The sequence below is a fragment of the Hypomesus nipponensis genome, chromosome 14 (genome assembly GCF_054491055.1).
Source record: "Hypomesus nipponensis isolate SF chromosome 14, ASM5449105v1, whole genome shotgun sequence".
Taxonomy (NCBI): Eukaryota; Metazoa; Chordata; class Actinopteri; order Osmeriformes; family Osmeridae; genus Hypomesus; species Hypomesus nipponensis.
The window spans coordinates 1567167-1592500 of NC_140374.1; the positions used below are offsets into that span (position 1 = coordinate 1567167).

The window sequence follows — 25334 nt, forward strand, 5'->3', positions numbered from 1 at the left end:
GAAAAATGGGTGCTGCAAGATGAAAATTATATTTCTTGTCACCATATACGGTTATGTCCAAAAGGCACAAAAAATGTAAACAAGTCATTTAAAGCTAAAATGCTTTAAGAAATAATCAAAGGAAAATAGTAAACAAAAATGTTCTGAGCGTTGCAACTTATACTGAAACACAAATAAGTCAACAGAAGACCAAAAAATACATGTTTATGACAATATCAATGTAAAAAATCTTGGGTACCTAGAACACATTCTGTATACACTCCACATACACCACCAATTTCTTCAGATTGTTAAACCTAATTTCCAATTGGCATATAATGGGTTAGCATTTCCCTGCCAAAAGGTTCAAGGTTCTATCAATTTAATCAGATTTGAGAATGAACATGCGCAGCTGCCATCTTTTAAAGATGTTTCCTTCGTTCTGGCAGGGATCTAAACAGTCTAGCTCTGAGACAAGACCGTTGTGTTCATCCAATTACTGACAGGCACTTTGATTCTACAAGGTTAAATAATCTGCTTTGTGTCCACCATACATTCAAAGATTAAATGCCCAGATGCCGCAGAGTAACATGAATTCTCATGACCAAAAGATTTGCTGAAAAAGCCACACACACACACGCACAAACACACACACAGCAAGACCTCTTACAGGATCTGTGAACCAGATCCTGTTAACGTTGTCATGGAAACACCACAGAACGCTTTTAAAAGTGTATCCGTCAGGTGGGAATAAACGACAACAGATAACTCTCTAACGACAATGTTCAATGGCAGCATTGGAGATGAACCACTCCAAAAGCATACAGTGTCTCTGAACAATGAGAGATCTTGGAGTTGTATAGCTCAGCACAACAGGAAAACTAGATGTCTCCTGTTAGGGCAAGGTTATTTTTGCACCCCTGTACAAGGGACACGGCCGTCTGTCTGTACGAGGTCCATACTTCTTGAGTGTACTTATTGTGTGTACTTATTGTGTGTACTTATTGTGTGTACTTATTGTGTGTACTTATTGCACATACGTCTTGTGCACACTTCTTTCCAGGTGGCTAGGAAGCAAACTAATTCAGACAGCTGGATGAGTCCAACAGTGTGAACACGGTTGGAGGCAAAGGCCTGGACCTCCATGTAATCAGGGGCTGCTCTAGTGGGGGGTCCACCTCTGTGACGTGCCCCCCTGGGGGGCCAGATGAGAACGCTCACACTAGTTAAACATGACAGATGCTGGCACTTTCCCCACAGACGGGCCCGGGTTTCCCATGCATGCCAGATGCTCTGCCTGAAACGATCCATTGTTAAACAAATTAAAGCAATCAGGACTTAAAGAGGACAGACCATGAACATGAACCACTCCACTTCCAGAACGGATCATGTCATCCACTCAGACTAGTACTGCAGTTGTGTTCCATTTTAGTGGAATGGATGTTGCCTCATGTCCGTGTGTTTACAGAGAACATGCTAGCGGTTTGGCGTCTATGGAACTGTCCTCATGTGTTGGCTTGATTTTCAAGGCACAGCGTTACATACTGCCCTTCAGTCGACTGAAAACCCTTCTGATGTACTATTCTATTTTCTCAGAATTCCTTTTGTGCCGTGGAGAAAATGAATAAATTAATCCTTAAACAACCAACAATGAAAATAAATAGATAATAAAAACGTTAATTAATCCTGTCTTTCTTCCACTCAGTGTTTCAGGGGGGCGATCTCAGCCATTGCTATCAGCAGCTACAGTAAAGTACAGAACCAGTAAAGCCAGCTTGCCTTTAGTTCTTGGTCTTCCCTGCTTCCTTCCCTCGGTGAGCTGCACAGGCCATTAGAGATCATCGCTGTCAGGAGAACAGCCGTCCAGAGATCATCCCTGTCAAGAGAACAGCCGTCCAGAGATCATCCCTGTCAGGAGAACAGCCGTCCAGAGATCATCCCTGTCAAGAGAACAGCCGTCCAGAGATCATCCCTGTCAAGAGAACAGCCGTCCAGAGATCATCCCTGTCAGGAGAACAGCCGTCCAGAGATCATCCCTGTCAAGAGAACAGCCGTCCAGAGATCATCCCTGTCAGGAGAACAGCCGTCCAGAGATCATCCCTGTCAAGAGAACAGCCGTCCAGAGATCATCCCTGTCAGGAGAACAGCCGTCCAGAGATCATCCCTGTCAAGAGAACAGCCGTCCAGAGAGGCGCTTTGGCATCTCCTTGGCCTTCATCTGAGCTAATTAGACTCCTAACCTCTGAGAAAACAGCCGATGCATCAATAGGGTCTTTGTTCTGATAATGTACACCCACTGTTCCACTGCGATGGTCTTCTAAATCTGAGGGGTGGAAGTCAAGGACTGAGTGAGGCTGGGGAGGCCTCAGGTCGATAGTGTTCTCATGGACAAAAGCTGGCAGGGGCATCTGGATCAATGTTTTCCCTCAGTTAAGATTATCCTTGTGAAAGGGCTTTACCGACCGACCCTACAGGCTCTTTCACAGATAATTAGCTGATCTCTCCTGGGCTTGTGGACTTCCAAAGCAACTCCCAGCAAAGCACATCATATTGTGTTTACTCTCTGAAGTTGTCTGTGAGTGTCCTGCAGACTGCAGAGGAGAGAGGGACTGGATGCTCAACAGCCACAGCTAATGTCTGGCATGCTAATGCTAGCAGCAGCCACAGCTATGGTCTGGCATGCTAATGCTAACAGATGAGTTAATCAACTCGGGTTGAATTTCCATCAGGTTCTTGCGGTGGTTCCAAAACAACAGTGCTGCCTGCCATGTTTCGTCACGTGCACGAAACGTCACTTAGGGTCGGGAGCACCGCTTTCAAACGAAAACAAATGGAGGGAAAGATGACATACCCTCCCATTAGCCAATCACTGAGGCTGATACATTATCACTCTTTCCATCTTCCTCCCATCAGCCCGTCTAACGGACGCGTGAATCATCTTGTGGTTCATTATTCTCTCCCCCCGGCCCCCCCCTGCCCCCTCCCCCTGCCCCCTGCCCCCTCCCCCTGCTCCCTGCCCCCCCCGGCCCCCTCCCTGTGCCCCCTGCCCCCTCCCCCTGCCCCCCCCCCCGGCCCCCTCCCTGTGCCCCTGCCCCCTCCCCCTGCCCCCTCCCTGTGCCCCCTCCCACTGCCCCCTCCCCTGGGGCTGGACACCGAGCTAAAGAGAGGGATACAATGGCGGAGCTGCATCACAACAGTCGCTGATTATATTTATGAAATTGTATTACTGTGACACAGACGGATGGAGCTGCTGTAGGGAGGGACAATGTCGTCTGTTTGCATCAGTGAACACGGCAGGCAGAGGTGTGGAAGAGGCCAGGACTGTGACTGGAAACATGAGAATAAACCAAGGAGAGGAGGGGAGAGGAGGAGGGGAGAGGAGGAGGGGAGAGGAGAAGGCTAAAGGAGGAGAAGTGATGAGAACAGGAGAGGAGAGCCAGAGAAAAGAGGAAGAGAAGAGAGGAGATGGAGGACAGGAGAGAGGAGATGATCATTTTGCAACCCAGTCCAGTGGAAGCTCAACCGAAGATCAAACTATAGTGCAGGATATTGTGGTACAGGTTTTCCGATGTCATCATGACCAGCTGTAGGTAGTGTGACCTGTTTGTGTAATACCATGAGAGCCTGCCAACATTCTGCCTTCCTGTCAGCTACATGTATTAGCTCAGTGGCTCTGTGTCTTGAACTGCTGCCTTGCAGCAAGAAGGTCTCAGGTTTAATTCCCTCTTGGGGCTTCCTCTCCATGCATGAATAAAGTAGCATTAATCTTACCGTCTTATCCTGTATGTCTTCCTCATTACTGAGCCATGACAATACTGAGGAACATATACTACTGGACGGAAGCCATTTCTAAGAAAAGTAAACATCTCGGAAATCAAATCATACTATTTTACATATATTCACACATATATTCATAGCTGAATCTGGCGAATGTAATATATCAAAAGAGACTCAATCCAAGAACACAACTTGGCATGTTACAGAATCCAAGAAGAGAAACTGTTCCAGTCATTATTTCACAACTGACTTCCATTCCTTCTTCTTTAAGTCTTTCTCATTACCTGTAAACCTATTTCTTTATTCAAATGAGGCATCCCTGCCTTTTCATCATACGGCAGGTCTACTAAACCAAAGAAGCAAAGCTGGTTGAGGTATTTTACCCAGTTAGGCACAGTCCTGTTCCAGTGCCCTTTGTCTGTGAATTATGTATGAGTTCCTTGTGAAGACGAGGCCAGTGTGGAATTCATTGAGGAACTGCTGACAGTTCTGGTGCACCTTTATCCAGAGGGGGGAGGAAGAAGAAAGCAAAAGCCCAAAGTAAAGCAAGCCCTTTCAGCAAGAAGGAGTATTAACATAAAGAGAGAGAGACCGACAGAGAGAGAGATACACAGAGAGACAGAGTGAGACGGAGACAAATAAAGAGAGAGAGACACCGAGAGAGATACAGAGACAGAGAGTGAGACAGAGAGATAGAGAAAACATGCAGTAATCTGAAGGTCGCCAGTTCAATTCCCGGCTGAGCCAAATGACGTTCTGTCCTTGGGCAAGGCACTTTACCCTACTTGCCTCGGGGAGAATGTCCCTGTACTTACTGTAAGTCGCTCTGGATAAGAGCGTCTGCTAAATTACTAAATGTAATGTTGAGTTCCCCCCTCCAACACCCTCCTCTCACTCCCTACCCCTCCAAGTGATGGGTCTGTTAAGACACTTATCTGTGAATTCATGGAAAGAGAGAGGGGGGTGGAGAGGGGGTTTAAGGCGTCAATAAGAAACAACAGCCACATCTGAGGCCTAGCACAGTCTAAGCCTTTGGGGGGTCTGGTCATAGACTGCAGAGGGGCGTGAATGCTGGTTCCTCTCACTTTTCCACCTGGTAGACGGTGTGATCAGGGATCCTAGTCAGTGTCCCAGAGGGGGTTAGGACCAGAGGGGGGTCAGGACCAGAGGGGTTCTGAACCAGAGGGGGGTCAGGACCAAAGAGGGTCAGGATCAGAGGGGTTCAGAACCAGAAAGGGGTCAGGACCAGAGGGGGGTGAGGACCAGAGGGGGTTAGGACCAGAGGGGGTCAGGACCAGAGAGGGTCAGGACCAGAGGGGGTCAGGACCAGAGAGGGGTCAGGACCAGAGAGGGTCAGGACCAGAGGGGGTCAGGACCAGAGAGGGGTCAGGACCAGAGAGGGTCAGGACCAGAGGGGGTTAGGACCAGAGAGGGTCAGGACCAGAGGGGGTTAGGACCAGAGGGGGTCAGGACCAGAGGGGGTTAGGACCAGAGGGGGTTAGGACCAGAGGGGGGTCAGGACCAGAGGGGGTTAGGACCAGAGGGGGTTAGGACCAGAGGGGGTCAGGACCAGAGAGGGTCAGGACCAGAGGGGGTTAGGACCAGAGAGGGTCAGGACCAGAGGGGGTTAGGACCAGAGGGGGTCAGGACCAGAGGGGGGTCAGGACCAAGTTTTATGGACTTGTGAGGGAAGCCTAGTTCAGACTCGGGCAGCGCTCGTCATTCCGCTCATCAACTACACTTGTGTTAGCGTGCTTCAAGCCCATTGGGCCATGTCTGATAAAGTGGCAATATAATGCAGGATGCTCGTATACTCACTCCCAGTTGTTGTATTACTGGGCTGCTGCTGTTGTCTGTATGTCACTGTCCATCACAGGGGATTAGTATTCTATTTGCTCGCTGCCTCGTAAACTTGCTCGCTGTACTAGAGGCAGGGAGTGCCTCTAGTAAATATGCAAACGATTAAGACAAAGACAAAAAGAGTAGCTCATTGCATATAACGGGGTGTAAAGATGTATTGAAAATATATGAACTAAACAGAATTTCTTTTTGTCCAGTTAAATATTTATAAACAACACAATTATTTTAGTGTCTTTATTTTCGGTTTCACTTTCATCACCAGTTTTTCTCTTTTTTGTCTGCCCTCCTGGGGCCTCATGTATAAACGTTGCGTACGCACAAAAAGCTTGCGTACGCTGGTTTTTACGCACACTTTGTGATGTATAAAGATTTACTTGACGTGAGAATGTGCGGGCCTTCTCTGAAACTTTTGAGCAGACGTGAGAATGTGCGGACCGTAGCGAAGTCTTGTCTGGCTCTGTAACATGGCGAATTCTAACTGAAAAGTGCCGAGACTCACCAAACATTACAAAATAAAGTTTCCTACGTTTATGACGTTGACTATTCAAAAAACATTAAAATAAAAGTTTGATCATTAATGTGGATAATCACAACAAAATGCCAAAACCCCAAACGGGAAATGCTATATAGCCTTCTGTTTATAATACCGCCACCACTTAATAACTTCTGTTAAACTTGAGGCTGTCAAACGAACGACAAAATCACTCAGGAAATGCATGTCACGCAACCCTATAGCTGCCATGCTGTTACAATGCGCCACCACTCGTTACTTCATTTAAAGTTTTATATCGGACCATTTCTTCTTAATTTCTGCCATGGTCTGGTTCTCTGAACCCAGAGCATTGTTGGCCCTATAATAATAATGATAATTTTATTTGTAATGCACTTTACATTTAGCTAAATCTCAAAGTGCTGCAGGTTAAAAACAAGAAAGGGGCAAATAGTGACCACTCTGCCGAAAAACAGTTTTCCACTCTGCCGACTTTCTTTGGTCACTAATACCTGATGACAGGCCGCCAAACAGGACACATTTTCTCGCCTCCACCTCCGTTGTCAGAATCTCGATCTCACAGTCCCCGTATTTCTTCGAATAAACGCTGCGGCGTTTAACGTTCATTTTTGGTCCGGCGTTTCTTCGAGGAAGGCGTTTATTCGAAGAAATACGGTAATTCAGTCAAAGAAATGACCTCAGGAGCGCATTTATAGTTCATCTGCATATTAATTTATGGGAGGAGGCAAGGCGGGGTCAGTGGCTAGTTCACGTGCGGTCAATCTCACGTTGATTGTGATTTATAAAGGAAAGGTGCGCAGGATCTGGCATACGACCGGTTTTATACATGTGAATATTTCTGTGCGTAGGTAGCCTACTTTTCGAGTTTTGGCCGCACGCAATCTTCTGGTATGAAAGCTGCGCAATCCTTTATACATGAGGCCCCAGGTTTTCCTACACCTGGTATGTAGCCTACCGCCACATCCTTGCCTTGCACTGAACAGAGTTCTCAAGTTTGATCAAAAGCCCCACGAGACGAGCTTTTGCATGTGTTTGCGCGTCTATGTTGCTTAGCAACGAACGTAAAGTGGCCGAGACCGTTTAACACAGGGGGGAACGATGCTGGTTGAAATGCGTGCGTCTCACGGTCAATGCGTAAGGCTTAAGAACCCTGCAATGAGTTTATTATTTTGTTTTGAGAAGACTACAATAAAAAATCTTATAGTGAGAGATATGTAGAATTCCACCTGCCAAAGTGGCTAGTAGGAGTGACTGCTTTACCCGCCACAGCCAAATTCTACCCGAATTTGGCGGGTGGGCAGGTGCCAATGTCATGCCCTGATCCTTACAGTTATGAAATGTCTGGGGATTCCACTCATAAAGGCCTAAATATATCTAACTAGAGATGTGACCTGCCGTGATCCACAGTAGCTTCTCGAGCCTTGAATGTATGTTCAATAACAAGGTTGTTTTATGAAACTCACTGGGCTTTCCTGTGTTGGCCTGATGGACTTGATAGAAGAGGCAGGCCGCAGCACTGCAGCACTGCAGCACTGCAGCCTGTAAGGTTTCAGCTCCTATGCTGCTAGCAGTTACAGTGTTCATGTATTCTGTGTGTATGACCGTGACGTGCAACAATGACCTGTAACGAACGCAACACAGGTACGCACATGGATGTCACGTGTCACATGTGTCACAACCCTCACGTCTCCAGCAGGGGCAGTTCTGGGGGGGCAGGGGCAGTGCCCCTGTGGCAACAGGCTAGGACCCCCCCCCCCCCTCCCCCCTTGTGGCTCCCTAAATGTAGAGTCTGAATACAAACATGGTATTTTGCCTGTTAATGCCTGCAATGCAGTGTAGAAAACTATATATGACAACAATCATGTTTACTCTAACTGGCCCCTCTAACCAGCTATAGGACCCCCAGGTGAACTGGTGTGGACCCCTCCTAGTCCCCAGGGGGCGTCCCAGGAGGTTCATCATGCAGTGCCCATCATTTATTTTGGCAGCAGGAAAATCCAAGGTGAAAGTACACAAGGGCAAGACAAAAACCAGAGTTGTGACCGGGGTGAATATCACGACCGGTAAATCCAGAACACAGAGCCAAGGTACAGGGAGGGACTCAGTCCAAGATACTCGGTTTGTCAGAAACAAGCTAGAAGGTTGGAACATGGAATGGTCATAAAACATCGCCTGGAACCAAAGGCTTATAGTATGTTGAACAAAACAACACAAAACAATACCTCACAAAAAAAAAAGAGAAACTGAACTGAATAAATTGGGTGCCCCAAAAAGCGGCAGGTGAAAGTCATCAACAAAAATGAACAATCAACCTGAAAAAAGAAAATGGAAAACCTAGAATGCATTAATAAAAAAACACTAATCTAGATCAGTAAAAGAGAGAGAAAACAAACAAACAAACAAGGGAACCAAGGCTAAGAGGGAGCAGAACCTTCCAGTGTACATTATTATGCTTCAGGATGCCTGTTCGGTCTCCCTCCTGCCTTCCTAATCACACTCACTTCACAGCACTTCAGCTGTCTCTCCATGCCCCCCCCCCCCTTGTCACTGAGGGACTAGTGAGGGTAGACATCAGACAACAACATTGTTTCGAGGATGCAAACCTGTGGATGCAGGTCTTCTGTCTTCAGTAAACTTGCTTGTGTCTTTTTAAGGATAGCTGTTAGACATGCACTGGAGGCTGGAGGAAATCCATGGTTGATGTACTGGGCTGCCTTTGTGGAGTCCACAGTACGTGGGTACTGCTGACAGTGGAGGTCTGAGACAGAGATTCGGCTTTAATCTATTTTTAAGGAGCAGTATTCCAGACAGCTGTCTGTTGACAATGAATAACCCTCGTGTGAGTCAATACATGATTTAACAGCAGATGGAACGTGTAAGGCTGTGCCACTCGTCCAGATGATAAATATGCAAGGTTATCTGATGTTTGTGATGAATTCTCAGCCTCAAATGATTGCGCTGTTAGGATCGGCATACGTTTTGAAGTGTGTGTTTCTGCGTGTGTGTGATTGTGTGTTTGTGAGAAAGAAAGAGAGGGCATGAGAGACAGAAAATAACACACACCCACACATAAATTTAATTGTGTGTGTGACTGTGTGTGTGTGTATCTGTGTTTATATATACGTGTGCGTTGTGTGTGTATGTGAATATTTGAGGGGAGGGGGGAGACAGAGAGAGGGATGTGCTCATGAACCAGTTTGAGAGGAGGGTGAGAGGCGGGGGAGAGGGAAGAGGGGGCAGGGAAGGAGCAGAGGAAGAGGTGAGGGGAGGGTGGAGCAGAGTGAGAGGTGAGAGGAGGGTGGAGCAGAGTAAGAGGAGAGGGTGGAGCAGAGTGAGAGGTGAGAGGAGGGTGGAGCAGAGTGAGAGGAGAGGGGAGGGTGGAGCAGAGTAAGAGGAGAGGGTGGAGCAGAGTGAGAGGTGAGGAGAGGGTGGAGCAGAGTGAGAGGAGAGGAGAGGGTGGAGCAGAGTAAGAGGAGAGGGGAGGGTGGAGCAGAGATAGAGGTGAGGGTGGAGCAGAGTGAGAGGTGAGGGTGGAGCAGAGTAAGAGGAGAGGGTGGAGCAGAGAAAGAGGTGAGGAGAGGGTGGAGCAGAGTGAGAGGTTAGGAGAGGGTGGAGCAGAGTGAGAGGTTAGGAGAGGGTGGAGCAGAGTGAGAGGGGAGGGGAGGGTGGAGCAGAGTGAGAGGGGAGGGGAGGGTGGAGCAGAGTGAGAGGAGGGTGGAGCAGAGTGAGAGGGGAGGGGAGGGTGGAGCAGAGTGAGAGGTGAGGAGAGGGTGGAGCAGAGTGAGAGGAGGGTGGAGCAGAGTGAGAGGTTAGGAAGGAGCAGAGTGAGAGCGCTTGAGTGATGTGAGTGACAGCCGCTACTGTGAGCTGGGGGCCTGTGAGGCCCTGTAATAAAGATACCAGAGTGCAGAGCTGCTTGTTTGTATGGGAATGTGCTCCCTTATACACTCCATCTCCAGTTAACGACCCTGTGCTCCCAGAGAGAGGGCAGGGAGAGCCACACGGGCTGCCTCAATACCACTGGGATCTGAACAGAGTGCCCAGATAGACGGGTTAGGATTAAACTGCTTCTGTTTCAGCCACCAGCCAACATGAAACATGACACACATGTTCTCCTTTTCCTGTGGAAGGAAATTGAGAGCTGAACAGTTGGAATGCTGGACACACACCAGTTTCCTTGATGCCAGTTTATGTCACTAACCAATTGAGGTTTACGGTCAATATACCTCCAATTTGACCAACCTGTGACCTTTCGATGATCAATGTTTTACCAGAAGGAGGTCATTTGTGTTGTTTGCCGAAGAAAGGAAATTATTCTCTCTCTCTCTCCCTTTAAGCTGCTGCTAGTCATCTTTATGCTAGCACACACACACACACACACTGTCGCACACACTGTCACACACACACTCACACTGGCATTTTACCATGTCAGCAGTGCATCTGATGGTAGCATTTGTGGCCAGCGTCGATAAGCCTGTGATGTTTCAGCAGGGTTAGAAGAGCAAGAGAGGGGGGGGGAGATAGAGAGGGGGGGGGAGAGGGAGGGGGAGGGAGAGGAGGAGGTAGAGAGAAAGAGAGGGAGGGAGAGAGAGAGAAAGAGAGGGAGGCAGAGAGAGGGGGAGTAAGGGGGAGGGAGAGAAAGAGGGAGTGAGAGGGAGGGAGAGAAAGAGGGAGTGAGAAGGAGGGAGAGAAAGAGGGAGTGAGAAGGAGGGAGAGAAAGAGGGAGTGAGAGGGTCCCTGTCTGAGGAGACGGTGATGAGTGTGCGGCCAGCGTGGACTGCAGGAAGCTGGGTTGCGAGAGGTGAAACACACCTCACAGCGTCTCATAAACCTGCTTTATGGCCCGCTTGTGTTGCCATCACAGATTAGGTTCAAAGACGCCCCCCTTTTTCCAATCCTATTTCTATTTAGTGGTGTTTGGAGACGGTGTTTCCCTGGACGATTCCTTGGAGTCAACAGCTGAAGTGCAGCTATGAGGGAGGTACAGATGTGTGGTATGTGGCTCTGTGTAAGCCTCTGGAGCCCTGGAACAGCTGTGAGGGCGGGGGGGGCTTATGGGGGGCTTCCTGCTGCTGCGTGTGATTTGCTGTGGCGTGTCAGTCGGCTTGTTTACGCTCCCAGGGAGAGATATTGTACACCTCCAGAAGGATAAAAGATTCATTCAAAGGGTTAGAAATATCAGCCAATCAATAGTTCCACCGCATTGATTTATGGTGCGAGTTCTTTGTGGGAAAAGCCTTCAGCTTTACTGATCTTTGAGATAAGTGGGCTTCAGTCCCAGGGTGACACTTTCACTCTGTTTAGACGTAAAGGTCCATGAGATGATTGGCAGAGTGGCGTGTCCACATCACCTCCAGTCTGTAAGGCCAGAGACACGGGTCACCTGCTCTGGTCCTCACTGGGCTCACCTGCTCTGGTCCCTCACAGGGCTCACCTGCTCTGGTCCCTCACAGGGCTCACCTGCTCTGGTCCTCACTGGGCTCACCTGCTCTGGTCCCTCACAGGGCTCACCTGCTCTGGTCCTCACTGGGCTCACCTGCTCTGGTCCCTCACAGGGCTCACCTGCTCTGGTCCCTCACAGGGCTCATCTGCTCTGGTCCTCACTGGGCTCACCTGCTCTGGTCCCTCACAGGGCTCACCTGCTCTGGTCCCTCACAGGGCTCACCTGCTCTGGTCCTCACAGGGCTCACCTGCTCTGGTCCTCACTGGGCTCACCTGCTCTGGTCCTCACAGGGCTCACCTGCTCTGGTCCTCACTGGGCTCACCTGCTCTGGTCCTCACTGGGCTCACCTGCTCTGGTCCTCACTGGGCTCACCTGCTCTGGTCCCTCACAAGGCTCACCTGCTCTGGTCCTCACTGGGCTCACCTGCTCTGGTCCTCACTGGGCTCACCTGCTCTGGTCCTCACTGGGCTCACCTGCTCTGGTCCCTCACAGGGCTCACCTGCTCTGGTCCTCACACAGCCTGACAACCACACGGAGACTCTTAAGCCACAAACATCGATTTTATCATCTCCGAATTTTCCACTTCCGTTTTTTTTAGAAGAGCAAAACTATTGATTGTTTTCTTTTTATATAAACAAGATTTAGGTTTGGTTTCAAGACAAAGAACAAAGTAAAAACAGTTTTCACTATTTGATCAGGCCTTCTCTGTCAGTTTTGAAGGACAAGACTTTTATTAATTTACTTCAGGATATGCAAAAATCATAAATATACATAAACAATATTTATAGACGAAACATGTTAGCACTTTCACAAAGTCACCAAAACAACATTTTATAATAATATAATATAACAATATATTATTATTATAATGATAAACACTGCAAGTGAATGAACTATAAGTCAGTTATAGTGCCTCACACCTGAACAGAAGAGCAGCATTGAGTTAAGATGCGTTCAAAGCAGAAGCAGTTCTGTGATGTTGTTACCTGTGACATTTTGAGCCTCTGGTATTCGAAACACTCAAAGAAACGTACTGGTGAGAAAGTACTGTAATCTTCATTTCATAATGATCCTCCCTGTGGCCTCATCTACCTCCAACAGCTCTGTCTCCCTCACACCTGTCTCACTGCCTCATCTACCTCCAACAGCTCTGTCTCCCTCACACCTGTCTCACTGCAGGTCAGACTGACAAGGAGTTTCGCCTCATCTTTAAAAAAGAAAGACGAGAGCAAACAACTCTTAGTTTTGGAAAAATGTCCATATGAGCAGAAAATCCCAAAGGCAGTATCATTTGACAGTGGTCACACAGCATTATACCATTGCTACAGTCCTGCAGCAGTCACACCCACCACCCTTCTCTAAGAGACTTCCAAAAAGTCAAGAGGCAAGAACCGATAAAGGTTTTAAGATGCCTGTGATGGCATGTGACCCCAACAGAGAGGGCAGGACACTAGAGGTTCCAGACTAACCACCACCAGATGAAATACTCCGTTCAGCTCAGTGTGTTTCATAACCAGCTACCCAGTTCAGATCTGTAGCCCCCCTCGTCTCCCCGCCGAGGTCCCTGTCACAGGTCTGGGTGGAAGCTCCTGCTCTCCACCAGACTGTGTGACATGTTCCTGAGCTCGTCCCCAGAGAGCACCGTCCGGTACCCCAGCAGAGAGAGCGTGTCGTTGCACACCGCCTGGACCGTCCGGACCACGTGGATGCCCAGCCGCAGCCTCCAGCTCTCCGCCGTGACTCGGGAGTCCCTGGAGGTGGAGTAGCGGTAGTTCCAGTCCGAAGGCGACACCGCGCTGCCATTGGTGTTGAGGGAGATCCACGCCCGCACGCTGTCCTCCATCTCCAGGCCCAGGAAGCGATACAGCTCCCTGGCCTTCTCCTCGGGCCGCAGGGCCAGGTCCTCGTAGCGCAGCAGCACGTAGCGCCCCCGCAGCCACGCCGGCCGGCTCAGCCCCGTCTCCACCGACACCGCCATGTCCCTGCAGGTGCTGGTGATCTGGGACAGGTCCAGGTAGTGGGGGCGGCGGCCAGTGGCGTTCCAGATCTTCCAGGGGCGGAACTGCTCGGGGAAGGCCGCCATGCGGGAGGCCAGGACGGCTCGGGGGTCGCGCACCAGGTGGACGATCCGCAGGTCGAGACGGAGGTCCTCCGTCAGCGTCCTCAGGTCGCCCACCTCCGGCACGCGGACCGTCTTTATGGCCACGTGTCTCCGTGCCAGGCAGGCGCTGGAGGCCAGCGTCAGGTTCAGAGCGCCGCACCTCCGGGGGCACCAGGCCTCGTCAGGGAGGCCCCCCGCGCCCGCCTCCCACGCCTCGGGGCACACGGGCGGGGAACACAGCGCGTGGCTGGAGCTGCGTCGGAAGAAGGCTCCGGTCAGGTGGTCCTGGGGCCGGGGGCGGATGTAGCTCTCCAGGAAGGTGAGGTCGCAGGAGTAGAGGTTGAGGAGGAGGTCGCGGTACGCCCCCAGCAGGGCCCGGCGGTCCAGGCTGCGCCGCAGGCGGCTGGAGGAGTTGGTGAAGGCCTGCTGGATGTGGTACAGCGGTTCGAACGCGTAGAACACCCCGGGGTGCTGGTTGAGGAGCTGCCCGGTGAAGGAGGAACCGCTGCGGGTGGTGGCGAACAGCAGGATGTGGCGGCGAGGAGGTGAGCTGGGGGACGAGGCTGGGGTGCCGTCGTCACACAACACCCTCCCCGTGGGGTCTGGGGACAGGAGAGAGGACACGTCCACTAAATCTACAAGATGTAGATAACCCAGCATCTCTGCATTCATTATTGATAGTAATATAGTACTTTAATAGTGCCGAATCTATGTAAGATCAGCCACTCTGTATTCATTATTGATAGTAATTTACAAGTTTAATAAGAGTAAAACTACATGAGATCTGCAGATCTGTATTAATTATTGATAGTAATACACCAGTTTAATAGCCATGGTTCAACATAACAGTAAAAAGCACTACCCATTGTGACACCTGCTTGACTTACACAGCGGGAAATAATGAAACCCTTCTCAGAGACGGATGGGGGGGGGGGGGGGGAGTTCATTAAACTGAAACCGTTTTCTTCCAACAGAGGATGGAGAGAGTCAATGAGTTTAAATAACTCAGATAATAAACATGCATGAACCAGGTCTGTCTGCCGGTCTTACCCTGGGAGCTATGAAAGAGCAGCTCCAAATATAGAGCAGATAGCTAACAAGCGTAATTACTGCAGAGGAAGACTTGATTGCAAAGGCAACATTAACTTTTCACAGTGCGGCTTAATGGGAGCTGCCACAGTCAGTGTGTGAGATCAGATTAGTCGTGATAAATTGGAGGATGATTGTGAAAGGAACCACAGATGTGACATCTCTCCTGCTCATCTCTCCTGCTCATCTCTCCTGCTCATCCCTCCCACTGTGATGAAGGAAATCTTCTGCTGTGAAAGGATCATCGTCTCCCCCCCACCCCCCTCCCCCCCTTCCCCATGGAGAGCCACCGTTGGATCTGACTCCACACTGACTTTGATGCCCTTCTGAAGTATAAGTCTGAAGTGTCGTTCAAAACCAACATGTCAACACCATCTGAATGACTCCCATGAACGCACTCTAAGTCAAGACCAACACCAGGCATATGGACACACACATACACACAAACACACATACACAGAGGTATCGTATAGTTCCCAAAGTTAGTTGAGCCAGTTATAGAATCAAGGAGAGAACAAACTCCATACAAATGCCCATGATTGTGGAAGGAGAGGTTCATTCCCAGGTGTCTGTGTGCTGAGCAGAGTCCACACTGCTCTGAGTACACGCCTCCTTCTGGTGCTATCTGCCTGAGGTTATAAACAGGGATTTGTCCTAAACAGCTACCTCAGGAAAATGTCTGTGTTGATGTTTATTGTGGATTATACCATGGTCTGGGTGAATACTCGATTCTGATTGGCTGCAGGGGTGTCTGATATGTAAGGGATAATGCCCGACGAGGTGTCCAATATCACTTGATAATGGACCATGCGGAGGCGTGAACCGTCCGACAACAAAAGAATAGAAGCAAAGAATATAATTTCAATGAAAAGCAGCAGCAGTTTCCAAAGACATTCTGGGCAGACTCGGAATGTCAGTGCAAGGACATTTAGCCTACGTGAATGACAAAAGACGCTGTCACGAAAATAAAACATAATAGCTCACAATGACATCACAATGACACCAACACAGACACTTAAAACCCATTTCAAGGAAGTGTATTTTTTCTCTCACAATCCATCAAGCATTCACCACCTCCTGGAAATGAATGAGTCGGGGAAAGGTGATGGTCAGGAAACGCTGGGGCAGTCAGAGGCATCGACGCCGGGCGCCATTTAGTGGACGCTTTACGTAGCGTGTTCAGTCTGTTACTGCGTCTGTGGACAATAACCACAAGGACGCGCATCTTAAGACCAGGCGTTGACTGTGATTTGTCAAGCTTGGTGCACTCGGTGTAAATTCAAATCACAAAGTCGGACGTAGCTAAGACCGACGTATGAGTTAAGACAAACTTTTTTACGCCCAGCTGGTGCACTCGGCTCCAGGTGTACATTCTTCAAGAGCTTCTGTTGCTCGGAGTTGCCATGGTTCCTGCTGTGTAAGTGTATGCTGGTGCAGTGTCATGAATACAGTAGTATTCTAGTCTCTGGAGAAGACTTTCTCTAGAGAGCAGGTTCTTCACGACTGCAGCCAGTCTCATCAACAAGGGCCTGTGACGGACAGTGACTGGTACACCTGTTCTGTTAACACTGCTTCACATCTTCTACTGTTCAATTGTCAATTGTTTTAGTTGCCTTTTCTTGCGTTGGCCTTTTTCTTGCGTTATATGTTTCTTGTTAAGCACCATCATACCGGAGCCTTGTATTCAGAGGCCCCATGAAGAGATTGACATTCCCCTCCATCCTTAGTTTTGTCATGCCTGTTTTTTCACTCAACTCGTTTGTATTCCAAGCTTTTTTACCCCCCCCGGGGTAGTCAGCCCCACTCCCCCCCCCCACACACACACACTCCAACACCACTGCTTGTATGTGAAAACAGACTTGGAAAAGAACCTGTTTCTGACTCTGTAAGTGGGTTCCTACCTCGGGGTGTGCGTGCCTGGCAGCGCAGAACGTCCTGGCAGGGAGTGTGCAGGGGCTCCCTCAGGGTCCTGATGGCCGTGTACTGCACCCCCAGAGAGGCACACACCAGCAACAGCACTGTCTTCCAGGAACACTCCATCATGCCGCCTCCAAACCTGCATCCTCTACAGCGCTGCCGGGGACACATGCACACAGTCAGCCAGGAGAGGGTGCTCTCCCCTGCAGGGACAAACAGAGAAGATCCCTCCTGGCTCCTCTTCATCATTCATATCTGACGATTCCAGGGAGACTGAGTTCAGCAATTGAAGAACTGTGCATGCAGGGAGAGACTCGGGCAATAAGATGATAGAAGCACAGGGAAACTGCAGAGACATATACAGCTTACAAAGCCAGATTCACATTTACTCAGAGCCATGTAAAAAAGTTAATACACATCCACACACAGCTACAGAAACAGCTGTACAGAACAGACTGCGTGTACTTGCGGAACATCTGTTGTGCGTGCTGGTCTAAACCCACCTGAGTTCACCAGCTAACAGACAACACTTGATCATTTTGAAAAGCTCCGCACATCTAAACCCTGCTCCGACTGTTGGTCCGTCCAGTCTGTGATGGGATTTCAAAGTAGCGCTCTCAACTCCTGGACCTGAAAGAGCCGGATTGAAGTACATAAGAGATGACTTCCTGTCAGTGAGGAGCCTCGCTCTGTCCACTTCAGCCAGACCACCACAGCTCAACCCCTCCCCCACCTCAGCCTCACCACAGCTACCAAGGCACATCTTAGGAAATAGCTGCCATGTGGGACTACATCTACCATCAAAGACACGCTAAATAGGTCTGCCCCCCCACTCCCCTCCCCCTGTCTGAGGATCATTAATGATGTTTATGTTTTTATAGCAGGCTCATCTCCCCAGGAACACATCTCACAGAGATGGGCTGTATGCGTTTGATGTTCCATTAATCACAGACAGGATCGCAACAATGGATATGCTCTCTCTTCAGCTGTTGCCACGGACACCACGATCTAATAGCACAACAGCACAACACAAAATACAGCTATTAACTGGATCCATTGATCGTTTTTAGGCAATTTTACGAAACAGGAGCTAGAGAACATCTGAGGGGGAATCACAGCACATGATGGAACATATTCTCAGGTCTTCTTTCTGTTATAGCTTTGATTCTCAACTTGAGAGGAAAACATCTAGGCTACTGTATATGCTGAAGACAAAGATGATGATATCTTCTGTTGAGGGGGGGGGGGGTTACTCCAGGCCTGTGACTCCTCCCCCTCATCCCCTCACCCTGTCAGACAATGACAAACCAGTCCAATCTACTGCCTGAAACAATTTGATTTAAGTAGGTTTTTAATCTTCTCCCTATGAGTTATACTCTAGCGTTTCTGTCACCCTGGGATACAACCAAAAGAGTCCTTTAGACGAGGCTGTCAACAGCTCCAAACAGGCTGTGTTTCCTTCTCCTCATCTATGTTTCATACAGTAACAACGTTAGTGGGCCTACTGCCTGGGGGACTGTCTCCGCCCCGCTCTGCGTGGGGATCTGGGCGGCTGTTTTTGAAGGGCTGTGAATTACAGAGAGACATGAGCAGGTGTTTGGCTGCCAGAGCTAAACAATGAAAGATAATGACTTTTGCGCGAGGTGCTCAAAGGGGAATAGCTGTAGTGAAACATGAAGGCTGGAGATTGGGTCTAAAGTGAGTGCAGGTAGGAGAGTTGGACGGCTCCTTTGCTGTGACCTCTGAAGCATTGTGACTGTCCAGTCTTCACTGTCCTCCAGGGATAAGTCCCATGTAGGATCTACTGTAAAAACACCTGGAGGTCTATCTTACTGATCCTCTCTGTCTCTGTCTCTGTCTCTGTCTCTCTGTCTCTGTCTCTGTCTCTCTCTCTCTCTCTCCCTCTCTCTGATTCGCTCTCTCTTCCAACCTTCTCTCTCTTTCTCACTCATTCTCATTCTCTGACTCTCTCTCTCTCTCTCTCTCTCTCTCTCTCACACACACACACACACACACACACACACACACACACACACACACACTTTTCATTTGGAGCCACTCACACTCCCTTTACTTTTTCTTTCCGTTACACGGGGGCACAAACCATCATGCTCGGGATTTGGAGTCACAGTACAACGGAGCACATCGCCTCAGGCAAAACAGCTGAGATAGCGAGGGACCGCGCGAGGGGCCGCGCGAGGAACCGCAGATAGTGTTTCTGCAGGCTACAGACGGACCTGATATGAGACCAGATTCATCTGGTCCCACGTTTCCACTACCCGACAGGAAACGTCGTTAAACTGTACACTGACAATTTGAGGAAGATCAGTATTACTTTTTATTCTTAAATCAACGTGAGAAAAAACAACAAAAAAGGTTTTCTAGAACAAAACGCTAAAAGACGAGCTGTTAAGGTGCCCCAGTGCAGTTTCGTTTACTGTCAGGCTATGTTGTTTCTTTTTTGTTGTCATCAGACTAACAGATAAAGCGGGCATCTGCATCCTTAAGAAAAGTGCACACCGTCTAGAAATGTCAGCTTTGTTTTGACATGAGCCTTGTACGCATATTCTTCGAACAGAATAAAATTAAAAAACAGACAGTGACAATATAGAAATGCATTTTCAGACGGTTATTTATCCGTTATCATCACCAATCTGCGCTGTTGTCTTTCCTAATGCTGTACAGCGAGTCAAGCAACATAGTTCTATGTGAGAGAGAAAAAAATCGAAACGCGCACTATTAACTAAAACAACAATCATTTAAAAATCTCACCATTACCACATGTGACTTCGTGTTAGCGCAGAGTCATCTCCACAGCTTCGACTAATCGGTGGCCGTCCAGTGGTAACGGAGAGAGAGATAAGCGAACCAGAAAGGATGGAAGGAGCTCGGTGCCGCTTGTGAGGACCAAAGATGAGAGGCGCGAGAGCTGGAGCGGGCGCGTGAGTGAGTAGTTGGCAGAGCTCACGTCCTGTATCCGCCTCCAAGCAGCCTCACCCGTCCAACTCCGAGTGTGTTGAAAACATGAAGTTGTTGATCAGGTCTTCTATTGTCATTTTGGCGAAGGTATTGTCAGGTGAAAGGCTTTGAGACTTAATTGATTTTTTACCACATATTTACAACAGATCTTATAGGTTAGTACAAAACATATATAGGCCTAGGCTACAGACAGTGATACTGACATTTCCAAGCAGAAGACTTGATACTGAATTAATAACAAACCAACTCGGCCCACAGCCACAATGCAAAAATGCACTTCTCTAACATAACCGACCTATCAATCTCCACGTGAAGGCAGCAGCACGTGTGTGAAAGTGGCAAAGAGACAGGGAGAGCCTATCAGAGAGAAACACCTTGTTTCGAGCCCCCTGCCAGGCCAGTTGCACCCCAGCCAGACCCAGCAGGAACGGCCTCAGGCAAGCGAGAGAGTCAGACCTTCGGACGCAGCTCTCTGAAGCTGTGGCTCCGTGCCGGTGTCTCCACAGGGAACGCAATGGAAGCGTGACTTACGCCCGCTCTCAAATGGAGCGGCAATCGTCTCCGTTTCAGAACAAGATCGGACTGACACAACCCCTATTTCAGTTCATCACAGGGAGGAAGGCTGCTATCAATACCCATGGTGCGCTGATAGGGGTCTAAATCTCAGATTGTGTGTGTGTGCGTGATGTGTGTGTGTGTGCGCGCACGTGTTTGTGTGTGTGGGTGTGTGGTAAAGGGAGGGTCTCATCGCATCCAGGGGTTACTTTCAGGTCAGACTTTCCTTCTGACAGCTCAATTACTCCTGGGTGGTCGATTGTGTTAACTGCGTTGTGATTTATCTCCCAGAGTGACAAAGTCACATTGACAACTGAGGTGTAGTGAAACAAAACATGAACTATTATTTTACAGTGTAGGCCTATTTATATAGATAATAGTATTGTAATGTATTTATTAAACCTAGGAAAACCATGACTCCTATTGAATCCATAACTGTAAGAATAAAGTATAAACATGACAAGTGTAGACCAGAGGAATGATGATGCAGTATATGCATGTTTCCTTCTCTGACTCTGTGGTTGAGAATCTGGTACAGCTGGGCTGGTCTGTGGGCCATAAAGATGGACTCTGTTGTGTTGTCTCTGTCGTGAACTGATAGAAACACCTCCTCCATTAGCTGCATTCCAGAAGAAGGAGACTGTCTACAATGGGTTTCAGGACAATAGAGAAGTCTTAGGGTTTTTCTAATACAGGTTGTTTGAGAGGTCTTGGTCAACCCTCAACTACACACACGCACACAAACACACATGCACACACAAACACGCACACACAAACACACACATCCACAACCAAACACACATACATTCCATCATCTCCTTTCTACTCTCCTCTCTCCCCCACTATCCCCCTGTCCCCCCCTCTCTTTTTCTGAACTTGTCGCTACAGATAATCACTTCATGAACAGTAGCACCTTAGAATAACTGACCTTTCTAACAGTAAAAGCATTGTGAGGGAAGTTTACTACTGAACCCTCTTGATTGTTTTGCAAATTAAAGCCAGCCGTGTCTGTTGACGTGTGGGTGTGCTCAGGTTACCACCTGCATGGCGCTGGCACAAGGAGGGGCTTGTTACTCAACCGTAGAGCTTCAGCTCTAGATAAGCCACCCTCATGGAGACTGTGCACTGACTGCAGGGTTATCCTTCTTCAGCATCTGTTTGATCTGTTCTGCTGTTCTGACAGACCCCAGCACAGGGAATGGGCCTAGGGGGGAGGAGGAGGAGGAGAGGGTCATTAGGAGGGGGAGGGGGGAGGGGGAGGGAAGGAAGACCTGGGGGGGAGGAGGAGGAGGAGAGGGTCATTAGGAGGGGGGAGGGGGGAGGGAAGGAAGACCTGGGGGGGGGAGGAGGAGGAGGAAGAGAGGGTCATTAGGAGGGGGGAGGGGAGGAAGACCTGGGGGGGGGGAGGAGGAGGAAGAGAGGGCCGTGAGGAGGGGTGAGGGGAGGAAGACCTGGGGGGGAGGAGGAGGAGGAAGAGAGGGCCGTGAGGAGGGGTGAGGTTGAATCTCCCCTCCCAGTTGAAGCCCGTCTGAGATGTGAGGTGGAACAGTGGAAATGTTGTGGAAGCAAAGCTGTCATGTCGTGGATCAGAGGTGCTCTGAACCCCAAAGGCCTGCTGGATCTAGACATGCACACAGCAAAGGCCTGCTGGATCTAGACATGCACACAGCAAACGCCTGCTGGATCTAGACATGCACACAGCAAAGGCTGCAGTTGGGCATAGCATCCTGCTAGTTGGGGGAAATCAAACTCTTTTTCCCTTTACAGTACATATCTACATTGGCATGAAAATGCGGGTTCGACATTATGCAGTTCCTAAATTTGTCGTTCTGTTCAATCTTAATGGGGGTATTCCAACAAAACAGTTTTACAGTAGTTATTTTATATACCAGCCCCTGCCTGCTTGTCTCCAGTGACAGGGGGAGAGAGACGATTACAGGTGCACTATGCCGTATGCAGTTCATGGTGCAAAGTACCATTTTTATGGCTCTGAAAGTTTTTCTTGGCTCTACATCAGGAATGTTGGAAAATGTCAGTGTCATGTCAGAGTTTTGACAAGGGGCAGTTAGATGACGTTAGATGACGACTGTGGAACTTGTCTTACTGGTCCTCCGCTCTGCTCTGTGTTCCAGTACAACACACACGTTAAAAACACAACAACAATGTACGTTTTGGCACAGAGATGGGTTCTTCATTAACAGACCATGAGCCTGGTTGTGCAATAGGAGCATAAACATGATGATTACTTGGAAGATGATTTCTTTTACGTTCAGTTTTATAGTGTGGGAGTTCCTGCCGTCACTATAGTGTTACGTTTGACAGGGATGAATTGAGTTTCAGGGCCAGTCATCGCTCATCTCAGAAGTTTCATGAGCGGATGCTGTTGTAAGTTATTGTAAAGCCTAGAAGGTTTGTTAGTTATTGTGAGGCTGAGGGGGTGGATGGGAGGAGGCTGAGGGGGCGGACAGGAGGAGGCTGAGGGGGCCGAAGGGAGGAGGCTGAGGGGGCGGGTGGGAGGAGGCTGAGGGGGCGGACAGGAGGAGGCTGAGGGGCGGACAGGAGGAGGCTGAGGGGGCTGAAGGGAGGAGGCTGAGGGGGCGGACAGGAGGAGGCTGAGGGGCGGACAGGAGGAGGCTGAGGGGGCCGAAGGGAGGAGGCTGAGGGGGCGGGTGGGAGGAGGCTGAGGGGGCGGACAGGAGGAGGCTGAGGGGCGGACAGGAGGAGGCTGAGGGGGCAGACAGGAGGAGGCTGAGGGGCAGACAGGAGGAGGCTGAGGGGCGGACAGGAGGAGGCTGAGGGGGCGGACAGGAGGAGGCTGAGGGGCGGACAGGAGGAGGTTGAGGGGGCGGACAGGAGGAGGCTGAGGGGCGGACAGGAGGAGGCTGAGGGGGCAGACAGGAGGAGGCTGAGGGGGTGGACAGGAGGAGGCTGAGGGGCGGACAGGAGGAGGCTGAGGGGGCGGACAGGAGGAGGCTGAGGGGGCGGACAGGAGGAGGCTGAGGGGGCCGAAGGGAGGAGGCTGAGGGGGCGGACAGGAGGAGGCTGAGGGGGCCGAAGGGAGGAGGCTGAGGGGGCGGACAGGAGGAGGCTGAGGGGGCCGAAGGGAGGAGGCTGAGGGGGCGGACAGGAGGAGGCTGAGGGGGCCGAAGGGAGGAGGCTGAGGGGGCGGACAGGAGGAGGCTGAGGGGGCCGAAGGGAGGAGGCTGAGGGGGCGGACAGGAGGAGGCTGAGGGGGCCGAAGGGAGGAGGCTGAGGGGGCGGACAGGAGGAGGCTGAGGGGGCAGACAGGAGGAGGCTGAGGGGCAGACAGGAGGAGGCTGAGGGGCGGACAGGAGGAGGCTGAGGGGGCGGACAGGAGGAGGCTGAGGGGCGGACAGGAGGAGGCTGAGGGGCGGACAGGAGGAGGCTGAGGGGGCAGACAGGAGGAGGCTGAGGGGGCGGACAGGAAGAGGCTGAGGGGGCGGACAGGAGGAGGCTGAGGGGGCGGACAGGAGGAGGCTGAGGGGGCGGACAGGAGGAGGCTGAGGGGGCCGAAGGGAGGAGGCTGAGGGGGCGGACAGGAGGAGGCTGAGGGGGCCGAAGGGAGGAGGCTGAGGGGGCGGACAGGAGGAGGCTGAGGGGGCCGAAGGGAGGAGGCTGAGGGGGCGGACAGGAGGAGGCTGAGGGGGCCGAAGGGAGGAGGCTGAGGGGGCGGACAGGAGGAGGCTGAGGGGGCCGAAGGGAGGAGGCTGAGGGGGCGGACAGGAGGAGGCTGAGGGGGCAGACAGGAGGAGGCTGAGGGGCAGACAGGAGGAGGCTGAGGGGCGGACAGGAGGAGGCTGAGGGGGCGGACAGGAGGAGGCTGAGGGGCGGACAGGAGGAGGTTGAGGGGGCGGACAGGAGGAGGCTGAGGGGCGGACAGGAGGAGGCTGAGGGGGCAGACAGGAGGAGGCTGAGGGGGTGGACAGGAGGAGGCTGAGGGGCGGACAGGAGGAGGCTGAGGGGGCAGACAGGAGGAGGCTGAGGGGGTGGACAGGAGGAGGCTGAGGGGGCAGACAGGAGGAGGCTGAGGGTGTGGACAGGAGGAGGCTGAGGGGCGGACAGAAGGAGGCTGAGGGGCAGACAGGAGGAGGCTGAGGGGGCGGACAGGAGGAGGCTGAGGGGCAGACAGGAGGAGGCTGAGGGGTGGACAGGAGGAGGCTGAGGGGCGGACAGGAGGAGGCTGAGGGGCGGACAGGAGGAGGCTGAGGGGCGGACAGGAGGAGGCTGAGGGGCGGACAGGGGGAGGCTGAGGGGCGGACAGGAGGAGGCTGAGGGGGCGGACAGGAGGAGGCTGAGGGGGCGGACAGGAGGAGGCTGAGGGGGCCGAAGGGAGGAGGCTGAGGGGGTGGACAGGAGGAGGCTGAGGGGGCAGACAGGAGGAGGCTGAGGGTGTGGACAGGAGGAGGCTGAGGGGCGGACAGAAGGAGGCTGAGGGGCAGACAGGAGGAGGCTGAGGGGGCGGACAGGAGGAGGCTGAGGGGCAGACAGGAGGAGGCTGAGGGGTGGACAGGAGGAGGCTGAGGGGCGGACAGGAGGAGGCTGAGGGGCGGACAGGAGGAGGCTGAGGGGCGGACAGGAGGAGGCTGAGGGGCGGACAGGGGGAGGCTGAGGGGCGGACAGGAGGAGGCTGAGGGGCGGACAGGAGGAGGCTGAGGGGCGGACAGGAGGAGGCTGAGGGGCGGACAGGAGGAGGCTGAGGGGCGGACAGGGGGAGGCTGAGGGGCGGACAGGAGGAGGCTGAGGGGGCGGACAGGAGGAGGCTGAGGGGGTGGACAGGAGGAGGCTGAGGGGCAGACAGGAGGAGGCTGAGGGGTGGACAGGAGGAGGCTGAGGGGCGGACAGGAGGAGGCTGAGGGGCGGACAGGAGGAGGCTGAGGGGCGGACAGGAGGAGGCTGAGGGGTGGACAGGAGGAGGCTGAGGGGCGGACAGGAGGAGGCTGAGGGGCGGACAGGAGGAGGCTGAGGGGCGGACAGGAGGAGGCTGAGGGGGTGGACAGGAGGAGGCTGAGGGGCGGACAGGAGGAGGCTGAGGGGCGGACAGGGGGAGGCTGAGGGGCGGACAGGAGGAGGCTGAGGGGGCCGAAGGGAGGAAAGCCGATCTG

General features: G+C 51.4%; 1 protein-coding gene across 1 annotated transcript; it reads right to left on the reverse strand.

Moving 5' to 3' along the window:
* Positions 1-13071: 13071 nt before the first annotated feature.
* Positions 13072-16827, reverse strand: LOC146258111 (carbohydrate sulfotransferase 1). Its single transcript, XM_084672649.1, has 2 exons — positions 16662-16827; positions 13072-14273 (listed from the first exon to the last, which is right to left on the reverse strand). Exons 1-2 carry the CDS (start codon positions 16801-16803, stop codon positions 13138-13140), a joined length of 1278 nt encoding a protein of 425 aa, XP_084528775.1. The 5' UTR covers positions 16804-16827; the 3' UTR covers positions 13072-13137.
* Between the last annotated feature and the right edge of the window lie 8507 nt (positions 16828-25334).